Source organism: Convolutriloba macropyga, chromosome 6, assembly GCF_964194025.1.
Source record: "Convolutriloba macropyga chromosome 6, txConMacr16.3, whole genome shotgun sequence".
Lineage (NCBI taxonomy): Eukaryota > Metazoa > Xenacoelomorpha > Acoela > Convolutidae > Convolutriloba > Convolutriloba macropyga.
This window is the reverse complement of record NC_134473.1, coordinates 42,621,234-42,635,961: the sequence shown is the minus strand read 5'-3', so window position 1 is coordinate 42,635,961 and position 14,728 is coordinate 42,621,234. Positions and strand designations below refer to the sequence as shown.

Below are 14,728 nucleotides of genomic sequence, written 5' to 3'. Positions count from 1 at the left end.
GCTGCAGAAAGAGGTCATATGTATATGATGGTTAAGATGAGTGATCTATTTGGTTTTTTTGAATGACTTAGAAAAGATTATATATGGGTTAGGATTTAAACTAATATTGAAACGAAATAATAATGATAGAGCTCTATTTAGAGTTGATGCTGATCCTGGCCGGGTGGCTAATGATGGTAAAATAAAAATTAGAGATATATCATGGTGTATACTTAGTATTGATCCTAGTCATGATAATAGAATTATTTTACAGAAAGGATAAAAAAAGAATAATACTGATTTTAGTTATTATGAAAGAAAGACATTTTATAAGAATATCAATGCTACTAACTTCTTATTTGATCTTGGTATGGAAAGTGGTATGGAACGACCCCAATACACAATAATTGGTTTTGAAAATAATAATGTTATTGAAAAAAGTCATGATGCAAGTACATTTGCTATAATGAATGTTACTGAATGTTATTGTAAGATTGGTAGTGAATTTTATCCTGAGGATAGAATGAATATTAATTATGGTACTAATAATTATAATGAGGCTTTTAAAGAGATAGTTAATTCTAATAAAGAATATATTAATTAGTTAATTCTAATAAAGAGCATATATATATATGGATTACCTCATAATATTAAACCATATATAAATCATAGAACATTCAAAAGTAGTTTTAGAACATATGTATTTGATACTAGATATCAAAATGATCATATTGGTCCACAACCAATACAACTCAATTTTAAATTTAGTGCTGCAGTTGCAGATGTTATATGTCATTTATTAGTGTTAACTAGAAAGGTTATTTTTGTTAATAGTGATGGTAATAAGATGGTTGAAATAGTTTCCTAAGGAAACTAATGACCGAAGGTCTATAATCTCGTAGTTATAGTTAAAGTCAATGTTATAGACAATGTTATAGCCAATGTCTTAGTCAATGTTATCTGCGAAGCAGTTCCTGATACACAATACTCGAGTCACTACTCTAGTCGATATCTTAGTCATTAAATTAATCAAACTATTTCCTTATAGTCTTAACAAAACCTTTAGCAGAAAGGATATCTAATTTATTTTTATTCTCTAGAGACAAAGGGGCTTTCCCCTCGGTTCGCCAATCTCTATCTTCAAGTTTAGTCTTGTGGTTTAGCTTAGTCTTAGCCTTAGGTAATGGCATGGGCTTAGTCTTAGTCCTAGGCTTAACAACAGAGGGATTATACTTTTTAACTTCCACTGTTTTTTATATATAATTATGAGTAACTTTAATAAGTTTAAAACTAATTCTTATTGTGTTGGTGGTAGACATTATAGTGGTACTGATAATGTTCGATGGGTTGTTTCAGCTAAAGGAACTAAGATGTTAAAGGGATTCTGTGCTACGTGTAGAAGAAATAAGTCAATGACAGTATCTGATGCAACAATGGAAGCAGAGGGATTGAAAGATTTGTTTAAAAGTGTTGCAGCTCTAGCAGCTACACCCGATTTAAGTAAATTTGCAACTACTGGTGAAGGTGTAAAAGTAGTACAGAAAGGTAGAGGGTTATATTTAGATACTAAGAAGACATAGTTTAGTTCTAGATTAGTAAAACTACTTTGTAGATCTACATCTAGCGGTAAATATTAATACTAAAATTATTTTTACTAAATACATTATTATAAGTAAACAATATTAAGTTTAGTTTAAAAAAACACTCAATTTATTTTTCTTCTTCTTCTTATATTCCTCATATACCTTAACTAGTTCATTATATTCGTCATTATCTATTTTATTATTATTCTTTTATTTAGTATATAGTTTATTAAACTTATCAGTAAACTGTTCACTTAAAATATACATTTGTGAATACTTTATAATTTTATTTTTTATTTTAGTCTTAATTGTTTTTGATAATGAACCACAAACTGTTGCTGTAGCAAAAGCTGTTGGTATAGAATAAAGAAATTCTATACCTGTTAATGCAACTGATGTTGATGTTGCAGTTGTTGCTATAGATGATAATACTATTTCTGTTATCTCAGCTGATTTAAGATATTTCTTATATCTACTTAATTTCTTATTACAATTATTAGTTTCAGTTTCATAATAATTTCTAATATCTTTTATAATGTTACTCTGTTATTAAATATATTATTAGCTTGAATCTTTTCATTTATCAATCTTTCTGATACAGATGATAGATCCGGATATAATAATCTCTCACTCGGTGCTGTTGGTTGACTCATTTTCAGTAGTAAAATAACTCTCAATATCTTTCATTATATCTTCTTGTTTAAAATCAAAATGCATCTCTAATCTTGCTTGTTCTTAGTTGTCTACTAGCTTATTTCTAGTAATATAGCTATTATATGTTTTATAACTATCTTCATCATTAATGTATCGTTTTCTCTGAAACCTCTCCATCTATCAACACATGCATCGCCTGATTGAATATTAGTAATTGACTGATTAAAAGTATTGTTATCAAACTCCACTTTTAATTCATTATATTTAGAAATGGTATCAGCGGAAATTTTGTTGCCAAAATGAACAATATTAGTTTCAATTTCAGTCAACTTATTGGCTAATGTGGATATATTAGATGAGTTAAGAGAAACTAGTTCAACTGTATCGCCACCAATCCATACAGTATCTCCATTGGTTGTAGATGATGGCAAACCAATATTGTTTGCATTTAGTTGGCCAATTGTAACTTCTTCAAATTTACCTTTTATTAGTTCAGTTATGTTTTTACTTAAAATATTTATTTTATTATTAGAAGATAGTAGGTTATTGTCACAATACTCTTTTTGATCTATGGGAGGATGTACATTTGTAACTTTATGGGTATCGTTCATGTCAATATTATCATTATCTTCTAGGAATAAACCATGAGCCCTACTTAGTGTTAAGTTGTTCATTGATGTTGATGTTGATGTTGATTGAAGTTTAGCCTGATTGAATCTATTTCTTGTCATCTTTGTATTTGTTTACAGTAAGAAATATAGCTAATGATTCCAAAACCTTATTATTAGATTCAAAATCAAACTCGGATTTTAATAGTTCCGGTTCATAGTATTTACCTTCTATGATCACACCATTAATATTTCTATTCTGTATGTTGGTGGTTGTGTTTTTAAAACTTCATTAACTTTAAATAATTCTTATTCCAGCTGGAAATGTATTCATTAGAGAAAATGTTACGTTTGTCAGCTTTCCTGGCTCAATCACCGACAATAAGTTTGGGTTTAATATTCTTAAAACTAAAAGTGTATTTAACCTCATCGGGATTATTAGAAGCATCAACGGGTGTTATATTAATTGTTGAAAGAATGTCATTGTTATATGTTACAACAGCACCATTTAATATATTTACCCAATTACCATCACCATTGATGAACACTGGTTTATTAATTATGTGTAATAGCGTTCTATTAAATCTCTCTATAAATACAGCCTTTAAATCACTGTATGTAGAATAAGGTTCTGTTTCATTATCTTTAAGGAAAGATTTAAATGTAAAACTCGCTACCTCCATCTACCCATAATTTTTCTGGTTTTCGACTTTCAGAGCCACCCTGGGGACCTTCACCTAATACTATTGTGAAGCCATTAGTTATAGATAAACCAGATTTATTCTTCAATGGAATCGACCATGCATATTTTGTAAATATATCTGTAATTGTTAATATAAAATTATAATCATTATTGTATTTACTTAGAGATGATTTGTCTATCAAATAAGCCCACCACGTTTCATCTTTATATAAGGGTATTATTCTTTCTCTTCTAAACTTTGTTATTTGAGGGTTGAATACTTCTTCAGCTAGGAGTTGCTGTTTGGCTTTAATTGTTTTTCCACCATTATTTATTTACAAAATTATCTAGCTGTTCTTGATTAATAATATTCATAGATAATAGTTGTTTAGATATATTTAACATTTCATCATATAAACCATCATGACCAGCTTTTGTTTCTAATATAAGTAATTCTAATCTTTCTACTAAATTATTCGAGTCTATTTTGCTGAGACCACTAGCTTTCACTTCTTCATCACTCTCGTAAAAAGTTTCTTCCTCTTTTTCTACTACAGCCCCTTGTTCATAATCAATAGTATGACCTTGATATTTTTTGTCTTCACTGGAGGTTGGTATTGGTATAACATGAGAAGTGGGTTCACCGATACTAGCAAACATCCTTCTTATAAGTTTTGATCTGTTACTTTTAGTATCTCCTCCTTGTTGATAACCAATATCCTTTAGAAATTGTTTTATTTTGATTTCATCACCTTTTATATCTCTTTCGGTGACATCTTTACTAGTAATAAACATAGCAAAGCCCTTAGAAAAATCATAGACTTTGCCTTTCAATTTTATACTATAAGGTACTAGAACTACATCTATATCATTTTTTTTTAAATTTGTTTGATTTCGCATCAACTGATATTAATTGGAATTGTTTATTTGTTTTTTGCCCATTTCTAACAAAATATCAATCATATCATTGTCTACAGTAAATGTTTTGCCTCTATGCATCGGGTGTGGGTGTTATGAGAGCAGCTGGTTCATCAAGAAAGCTGTTTTGTTGTTGGTGCCATAGACTCTTTAAAGTATTAGTATTACTGTCTAATGCGGCTAAAGTTTTGTTTTGAAAAGCTTGCCTTGATTCAGCGTTTGTATTTAAATTTTTAGTTAAAGGATCAAATAGATCTTCTATGTGGCCATAATATTCTTGTTGTCTTAGTTTATCTTCTAATCTATTTCTTCTGTTTAGTTTTTCTAGTTTGTTTAATTCAATAAGTTTATCTAGCTTAGTCATTTTTCTATTTGTAAATATAAAATTTAAGTTTTATGGTTTAACTTCAATATTATATTTCTTTGCGTGTTCTAAGAATCTTTCTTTAGTATGACGAATTCTATATCTTCTAAGATAAACTCATTCCCTACAAGTGACATGTTTAAATCTATAGTTCGATATATGTTGATTTAATTTGCATAAACTACATACTAAATATTGATCTGGGTCACTAAAATGAATATGGATATGATTATGTTTTTCTTTATATGTTATAGTTTCATTGCATACGAAACATATGTATGGTTTACTTTGACACTCATCACAACTCCAACACCAAGCTTCATTTTTACATTTATCACATTTGGTGCTATACATTTTTATAATGATGAAAAGGTATATAAATAATATTATTTCAAAATTTGGTGTATAAAAATGAATGGTCACAATAGAATCTGAAATAATCATTCCGCAAATGATCAACTCCATTCTGGAACTGAGCGAGTCCAATTTGGAGGTGGGCAAGCTCAACCTTCAAGTGGGCAATCAAGTTCTTCCGATATGGCAAACCAAATGTTGTTAAATAAAAACCAGACAGAAGTAAAAAACAAACCAATAGATAAAGAAGAACAAAAGAGGGAAGCAGAAAAACGGTTTAGAATCAATCAGAATTTTTAATCAAATAAACGAAGAGATAAAGAAGTCATATGATGAACAGGAAGCAAAAACAAAATATTGGGAAAAATATGCGTGAATCTTTGCTAAAGGCAGAAGCTATATACTTAAAAGATAAAGATGGAGAATCATCTAGAGATCGAGAATCATCTAGAGATCGAGATAAAGATAAAGATTCAGATTCAGATTCAACTAAAGATTCAGATTCATCTGATGAAGATGTCCATTCTAAAAAGCCTAAATCTAATTCTAGTAAGATTAGATGTGAAGAATGTAATGAAGAGTTAACTCAAAAGAAATATGGCAGACACATTCAGTCACTTAAAAATAAAAAGAATGAGCAACTATATAACAGAATTGAAATTATTGAGAGTGCTAATGAGAGTGGGAAGAAAGTTACTAATGAAGATATAGAACAAAAGAGAGATAAGCAGTATTCTGAACTAGAAGGAACAATGTATTGTGATAGTTGTGACATGTATCTAGATAATCATACCGCTTATAATAGACATGTGGAAACATTAAAACACCAGAATAATGTAAAACTAAATAAGGCGGAAATTATAAAGAATGGAGATAAGTTTGATTGTGTAACATTCAAGACTACTCTAAGTCAACATAGTGTGGATAAACACTTTAAAACAAAGACACATCTAGATAATGTTGGGGGAATAACTAAAGATCTGCGAAGCATTTTCACCGATAAAATATCTAAAGACCGTTCAGGTTATTGTGATATAAGTAACACTAGATAGGATAATAAAAAGAAACACATTAAATCAGAAAAACATTATAAAAATATTAAAGAGAAAAAACTTTTGATGAAAAGTCGAGAGATAAAGTTAATGAGTTAGGATTAGATCATAACATGAAGCATAATCAAATAATAATATCCAGTAGTGATTATGAAGATCCTAGAGTCTTGGAAGCATTGAAGGCAATGCAAAACAAACACCCCATATTAAGTTTAACACCTTTAATGTAGTAAGGTATACAAAACCTACAGATGATGAAATAGAAGAAAATGAATTCACATTTAGGTTAATGACTAGACAATATAATGTACCTTATGACTTGGATATTTTGAATGATGAACTGGAGACTAGAATGCAGGAACAAGAAATGAATCAATCTGGATGGAGTTTGCGAAGATTTATCAAAAGAACTAAGTATATACACAGGTTTTATCCAACTGGAGGATGTACTAATAAGGTACCATTCTCATCTAGATATAAAATAAATATACATAGTACTGATAATAAATGTTTACTCCGTTGTTTAATTGCTTATCTACATCTTGCTAAAGACCAACCCAATGTAGTTAGTAATTATTATAAACCTGAATTTATTAATGAAATAAAATGACAAAAGATTCCACCTCCTTATGGATATAAAGATTTACAGAAAATACAAGAGATGAATAAAGATAAAGTATTATTTAATGTACTTAATCTAAATAAAAATAAGACCATTAATCCTGTATTAATCAATCATAATGATACTAAAGGGTGTAAAATATTATATTGGGATAATCATTATCTACTATGTAAAGATGTATCATTCTTATTAAGATCATCTAATCATAAAAGTTATCTGTGTCTTAAGTGCTGTGTGTCATTTAGAACTGAAGATGCATTAAATAAACATTTAGAGATGTAATAATAATGGAAGAAGAACATTCCATAATAATGATTATCTGAAGTCTGATAAAATCCATTAAGACAACAGAGTACCATTTGCTATGTATTATGATTTTGAATGTATAATAAAAGATGGGAAACACTTACCTATTGCTTGTGGGTTATATATAAAAAGTGATTATCCTGATATGTTAGAAGATGAGTATGAAAGTTACTGAGGAGAGGGTGTAGATGAATGGTTTATAAGTAGGATGAGTTATTATAATGAATTATTTAAAGAGATATTTAGTATAATTATTCCATTGAAAGAAGATAGTATTACTCCACTTACTAATATGTGTTATCATTGTAGAGATTATATGGATGGAGACATTGTTAGAGATCATGATCACCTAAATGAAAAATTTAGAGTATACGCTCACAATAAGTGTATGCTTCAAGCTAAGATTAATTTTGAACCAATATATACATTTAATTCTACTAATTATGATAACCACCTATTTATAACTAAGCTAGCAAAGAAGATTGGACTTAAAGTATTAAACAAAACTGATGACAATTTAATTTGTATTGATATGGGTCATGCAAAAACATTAGATATGTTTAGGTTCTTTCATCCACTTAGCTTGGATGCCATAAGTAAAACATTGAGTGATAGAGAGTGTGTAACATTAATCAAACATGGATTAGAAAGACGTAAAGGTATATTTCCTTATGAGTGGTTCGATAGTATGGATAAACTTAATAATACAGAACTACCACCCAAAGAAGCATTCTATTCTAAGTTGAAACAAAGTGGTATTACTGATAAAGAATATCAGCAGGCAGCATTAGATCGTTGGAATAATACTGGATGTAATACAATTGAAGACTATAAGATGTTATATCTTAAAACTGATGTATTATTATCGGTAGATGTATTTGAGAAGTTTAGAGATAATTGTTTAGAATATTATGAAACAGATTCTTGGTACACATATTCTACTCCTGGATTGACTTGGTTATGTGGATTAAAATATACTAATGTTGAACTTAAAAATTATAAAGAAAATACAGTTAATATCTATGACATAATACAACATGGCATTAGGGGAGGGTTAGCTTCAGTATTAGATGTTTGTCATGTAAAATGTATGAATAAACAGATAGATCCTGAGTATACAGGGAAAGAGAATTATCTAAAGTATTTAGACTTCAACTCAATGTATGCTTCTGCTATAGTACAAGCTTTACCTACTGAAGAAATTAAAGAATGTGATGTTACAGAAACTGGCTTCGCAGATGTAGTATATACAAGATCTCGTTCTAACACAGGATATATCTATACCATTGATATAAAGTATAAAGATGACTTCAAACAGAATACAAAGAAATATCCATTCTTTCCTGAAAAGACAAAATGTGACATTGGTCAGTTTACTGACTATCAAAATTAAAATTAAAAAAAAGATATCAACCTAATGAGAAATTGATGATAAAGTTGACAAATAAGGAGGACTATTTAATAGATGGAGAGATGTTAGATTGGTATTTAAGTAATGGCTTAACATTGGAAAATATTACAATTAAGCAAAAGTTGGAGTATAGTAAAAGTGAGTTGTTAAAGCCTTATATTGAGTTTAATATTCAGAAAAGAAAAAAATCCAAAGCTGAGGGAGATAAATTTGGTGACGTATTCTTTAAGTTAATGAATAATGCCTTCGGTGGAAAAACAATAGAGAATGTATATAATAGACAAGATCTAGAGTTAGTTAATGATGTAGATAGATATATTAAATTAGTAAAGTATGTTAGTTTTAAATATGCTGTGGAGTTTGAAGATGACCTAGTGGCTGTGCATAAAACTAGAGGTAATGCTAAGTTAGATAAGTTTAATTTTATTGGTTTTGTTACTTTAGAGAAAGCTAAACTGTTTATGTATAAAGCCATATATGAACACTTCGAGAAAGAGTTAGATTGTAGTTATCATTATACAGATACTGATAGTATATTTATAAATATTATGTTCTTTTAGATAGTGATATAGAAAAAGAAATAAATAAGATAAGTGGTATATTAGATAATAATGAGTTAGGTAAGATGAAAGATGAAATACCTAATGATACTATTATAGAAGCTTGTTTCCTTAAAGCAAAAGCATATTATTTTAATACAGTTGAAGGAGAAGAAAAGAAATTAAAAGGAATAACTAAAGCTACTATTAGAAACCAACTTAATTTGGAAGATTATACTAATGCTATATATGAAGGTAAAACTAAGTATGTAACTAATTATACTATTGATAGTAATAGGCATCATTTAGAAAGTAAAGATCAATACAAGATAGCTATAGATCCATTTGATGTTAAAGGCATTAGAGATAGTAATGGTAAATTTAGATTCTATCAGTGAATTAGATTTTTATAAAATTTAGAGAGAATATATATCAATTTATTTTTATTATTATTGTTTTTTTAGAGTAAAATAACAAGAAATATTAAATTAAAGAAAATATTAGTAAAAATGAGCTAAATGTAATCAAAGCAAATTGCAATTTTAAGCATGGATAGAGTCGGCTCCACCGTGCGGAAGCGACCATATACACATTACTGTATTTCTTACATCTGTTTGCGGTGAATCGCGGTGAAATATTTATTCGCCGCATTTCTTACAAAAAGTCACCCCAAAATCTTGACCCAGGAAGGTTATGAACGATTTCATATGACAGCATTCGCACGAACTTGCCCAATTATAATTATATTTAACAGGGGAATACTGATATACTTTTAGTACCCTGTCCTTTATATACCCAACAAGGTCCCGTGGTCAATAAAAATTATGAAAAAAATGTAGATGAAAAAACTTTAACCGTGCAACCACTCTTTTTTGGAACGAAGAAAACAGCCACCGTAGGTCGGTCTTTGACTGTTTTGTTAAACTGAGAAAATAATTTGATAATTTATGGTATCTAATTGCTTATTCAATGGAACAGACCAGCGAGTGCTATTGTGAACACGGGTGTTTTCATTTAACAAACAAACATCTAGACCTAAGATTGACAATAAATGGATTGGAAAACCACGTAGCCAATAAATCTGATCAAAATTTTGTTTTTAAAAAGAAAAAATCAAATTGTCGCATGTGAACAAAAAATAAAAATCAAGAAAGGTAATTTTGTACAAATACCGTTTTCGAGATCTACTTTAGAGTTAGGAAGAAAAAAATTCACACTGGAGAACCACTCGCTTTTTTGCTCCACTTCCTGTGCCAACGTGACCAAAATCTTCATTTCAAATTTGACTTCAAAAATCATGAACATATGTGAACAGATCTAAACAAATATAGGAAGAAAAATTCCGGAAATGACTCGAAGGGGAAAAAATGGCCATTCGAACTGACATAATGAACATCATAAGAAGTGCTTAAAAGCATTAATGACTGTCACACAAAAACATACAAATGAGCAACGGAGAAGTATCTGACCAGAAAAGATGATACAGCATCTGATAAATATAACTTATAAGTTGCTACTCCAACAAAATTATGAACAGGGGACCATGCGACATTTTTGAAAAATTTCAACAATACTTAGACACGGATTAAACATAAACTGCCGATATCCGACTTCTCTACATTTCCTTTTAATTTTTTACTGCTTCTGGTCAAGCAATCACCCACTCAACACTTAAGAGAATTCTACAATAAAAAGAACCAAACAACGACATAAAACAAAATCAATAAGTTTGTATCTTTATTTCACTTCCAGCAACGCATCTTGGTTAACTCCGTGTAATAGATTAAAATAGAAAAACCAACGGAAAGCACAAAATTGGGATAAATTAATCAATAAAGGCAAAAAGATCCGGAAATTGGCCGATTTGTTTCAAATTGTTTAATTCTTTTTTTTTTCCAAAACAAATCAAAATTGAAATCAACTGAAAAAAAGCAAAAAAAACTAGAAAAAAACAGTTTGAACCAAAGAATTTGCCAAATGCTATTTAAGAACATAAAAAAGGGCACGATTTAAGAACACAAACAGCGTTTCAAAACAACTTGAACTAAAAAAAAGCTGGAAAAAATAATTAAATTTTAATATTATGTAAGCACATAAAAAAAGATCAACAGAATATTGAAATGCTCTGGAAAATGTTGTGCTTTTATAGGGGCTGAGATTCTAAAATTTCTAAGTTTCGAAAAAAAAACGAGCAACGAGAAAAGAATTAAGAAGAATTGAAAACATAATTTAAAAATTCTCGATTTGTTTTCATTCTTTTTCAAAAAAATATTTAATACTAACAAGACTGCAGTCACTTCAGATTTAAGAACTTCTGAGGTAATAAACGTCTCTTCAGAAGCCACCTTAAGCATTAAAAGAAAAAAAAAAACAAAAAATTAAAAGATCGATAAAATTCGACTAAAAATCAACAAAACAGATGAAAGACACCCAAAATATCGTAAAACGTATTTTAACTGCCATCAAACCGCAATCGAAACAAGCCCAAAATAAATGAAATATCATAATCAAACTTACTAAACAAAAAATTGAAAAAAAATGCTTCTAAAAGCTGCACGTGACCAAAAAAATTTGCTCGTTTACATTTTTTCACACCTCAACTTCTCGTTTTCGCAAAAGCAGTGGTATGAACAAAAAATCACTCTTTTTCTTCATGGCAGTTTTTTGTAGCATACAAACCACTACAAAAATTTTCACGAGTTTCATTCCCTGCTTCAAATTTCACTTCAATAAGATTGACTGAAAAAGACCGTTCTCCATCTCCAATACTCATGTTCGGGTCGTATAAAGACAGCGCCCCAATACAATTCAAGCTCTTTGAACTGTAAAAAAAATTGATTGCAAAATTGATTTCACAGCTCAGTTCTTCGATCTTTGATCTCATATAGCGGCATGAACAAAATCTTCTCTGCAACAAAATTACAGAATACAAAAATATGCGCATGCGATCTTTGTTTTCGAATGTAGAACTTGATGGTGTTCAATCAGCATACTGAAAACAAACCTTACTGAATTTCAGATAATGGTTTTCAGCTGAATACTTTTGTCTCTAACTCATGAATATATTTCGGCAGCCGTTTTTCACCCTGATTTTCACAACTTGTGTATTTCTGCAACAATTTTAATAAACAATTTTCGCAGATGGATATCTTTTCTGATGATTAGTTAACAACTGAAGCAATTGATTTCTTGTTCACAGGCTGTCTGGTACGACCCACTGCTGGCTGCACAGCTACAGAAAGATGTCCAGCATGGACTCATATGAATAAACCCATTTGACCAATTCAAGCAAGTTCAACATCTGACAGAACTAAAAACAGATACTAGCACGTTCATTCTATTTTTCTCTGATCATATACTTTGATATAATTCGTCCAAACGGTTTCAGCCATCAATTTAGATTAACCATACAACTCGTTTTCATATTAAAATTATCGAAAGGTGTGAGATATTTATGAGTACATTCAGCTCAGCTTGGTTTGAGAAAAAAATGTCATACGCTCAAAATCAAAGGGGGGGGGGGGTCTGAAAACATCAGAGTCTGCGTATCGTCAAGGGCGCTTTCGATATACTAAATCGGTCTGGGTCAGTTTGGACACCAAACATCTGGGATCCCAGTTTGAGCTTCCTAATTAATAGGCAAGCTTAGCCTAAAGTGAGCAATAGTCACTCTAATCCAAGATAGCATCCTGAGTCCTGACCAAATTTCAGCCCACTTGCTTCGGTCACCTCATCTTGACCCCCCCCCCCCCCCGGGGGGTGATTTTCCCCGAAGAGGAGTGTAAAAGGAGTGTAAAAATAAAAAATTCCCCTATTTCTCCGCTTAATTAGCGGTGTACGAGTGTAATTATAAGAGTGTAATTTTAAATAATAGGAGTGTAATTTTAAATAATAAATACACTTTTAATTTTCTTATACACTCCTTATTTTACACCTTTAAATTATTTTTGCACTCTTAATATTACACCTTTAAATAATTTTTACACTCTTCCACTCTCAATTTTAAAATTACGCTCTTCAAAATTACACTCTTACACCGCTAACTAAGCGGAGAAATAGGGATGTAATTTTTTTATGTTTACACTCTTTGCACTCTTTTCCCCGGTTAAAAAAACGGAATAAAAGTGGACTTTTTTAATTTTACACTTTTTACACTCTTTCCCTCGTTAAATACATAGGAATAAGGGTGGAATATTCCGTTTTCTTACTCTCTTTTCCCCGATGAATAGCGTTGGAATAATCAAGTAATTGTTGTGTTCATGGGTACTTTAAACTTGAGTTTTGAGTTCCCCATTTTAACAAATATAGCACCAGATGCACCAGAAACATGTCTAAATGATATGAAAAATTTATTTCACTCATATAATTAAACAACAAGGGTGGAAGAAGGTAAAAAATGTTTGCACTCTAGGGGAAGTAAGAGTGTAAAAAGAAATGATACAAGAGATAACGGTGGAAAAAAGAAGGTAATTTTTTAATAATCCACCCAGGTTGAGGTGCCATCCGAAAGTGACCTCTGATCATACCAAGTCCAACGCACACGGTGTGTTCCCAGACCAAAATTACAGGGTCTGGGATTTGGTTCGAGCGCACAATAGTATGATCAGAGGTCATTTCGGTCTGGGGATGGTATGATCAGAGGTTACTTCGGTCTGGGGAGGGTATGATCAGAGGTCACTTCGGTCTGGGGATGGTATGATCAGAGGTCACTTCGTTCTGGGGATGGTATGATCAGAGGTCACTTCAGGATGGTAATGTTCTGATCAGATGTGGATTCAAGCGCACATTAGTCTGATCAGAGGCCATTTCGTGCTGAATATTTTATTTTGATTTTTTGTTTTTTTTACCAAGAGATGTTGGCTCTGCCAAGAGGCAACAAAAAGCAGCATTCTGATCAGAGACACATCTAGAGTCTGATGTCTTTGATCAGAAACAAGAGGGTACAGCTGATAGAACATGCCAGTCCCCTTATAAAGAAATTTTGTTTAACTGTAGAATACGATGTTTTATATGGAATGCTGTCTAAATTCATCCATTGGGTTCGAAAAATGCACTAATGAATACTAAATAAATTTTTTCTCAGCAGTTGGGCTTTCTTTTCGTTAGCATTATAACTTTTAGAATGGTCTTTTCTTTAGATGAATTTAATAATACAAACATCATTTTGTATGAATTGAATATATTATAACAAGATTCGTGCAGTGAGGTGATTTTGAGCGCACAATAGTCTGAACGATGGTCTGCGTTTGGTCTGGGCCATGGTCGCACAATCGTCTGGACAATGGTCTGATTTTGGTCTGATCAGAGGTCCTTTCCCTCTGGAAAGGTCTGATCAGAGAGCGTTTCGAGCGCACTTAGAGCGCACACGGTGTTTCGAGCGCACTTTAGTCTGATCAGAGGATACTTTGGTCTGGGATGGTCTGATCAGGGGTTACTTTCGTCTTGCACGGTCTGATCAGAGGTCACTTCCGGATGGCACCTCAACCTGGGCACCTTTAATTACACTAATTACACTCTCTCAATAACAAGGGTGTAAGAGTGTAAAAAGAAATCATATAAGCCATAACGGTGGAGAAATGAGTGTAATTTTATTATTAGTCCACTTTAAATTACAATCAATAAAAAGGGTGTGAGAGTGTAAAAATAATTGATTTTT

General features: G+C 30.9%; 1 protein-coding gene across 1 annotated transcript in view; it reads left to right on the top strand.

The window, feature by feature from the left end:
- Positions 1–12,485, top strand: part of LOC142341694 (LRP2-binding protein-like) — a 48,284-nt gene extending 35,799 nt beyond the window's left edge. Inside the window, exon 9 of the mRNA XM_075392848.1 lies at positions 12,272–12,485. Coding sequence (XP_075248963.1) covers positions 12,272–12,337 — 66 coding nt within the window. The 3' untranslated portion in view covers positions 12,338–12,485. The remainder of the gene's footprint in view (positions 1–12,271) is intronic.
- Positions 12,486–14,728: the final 2,243 nt, after the last annotated feature.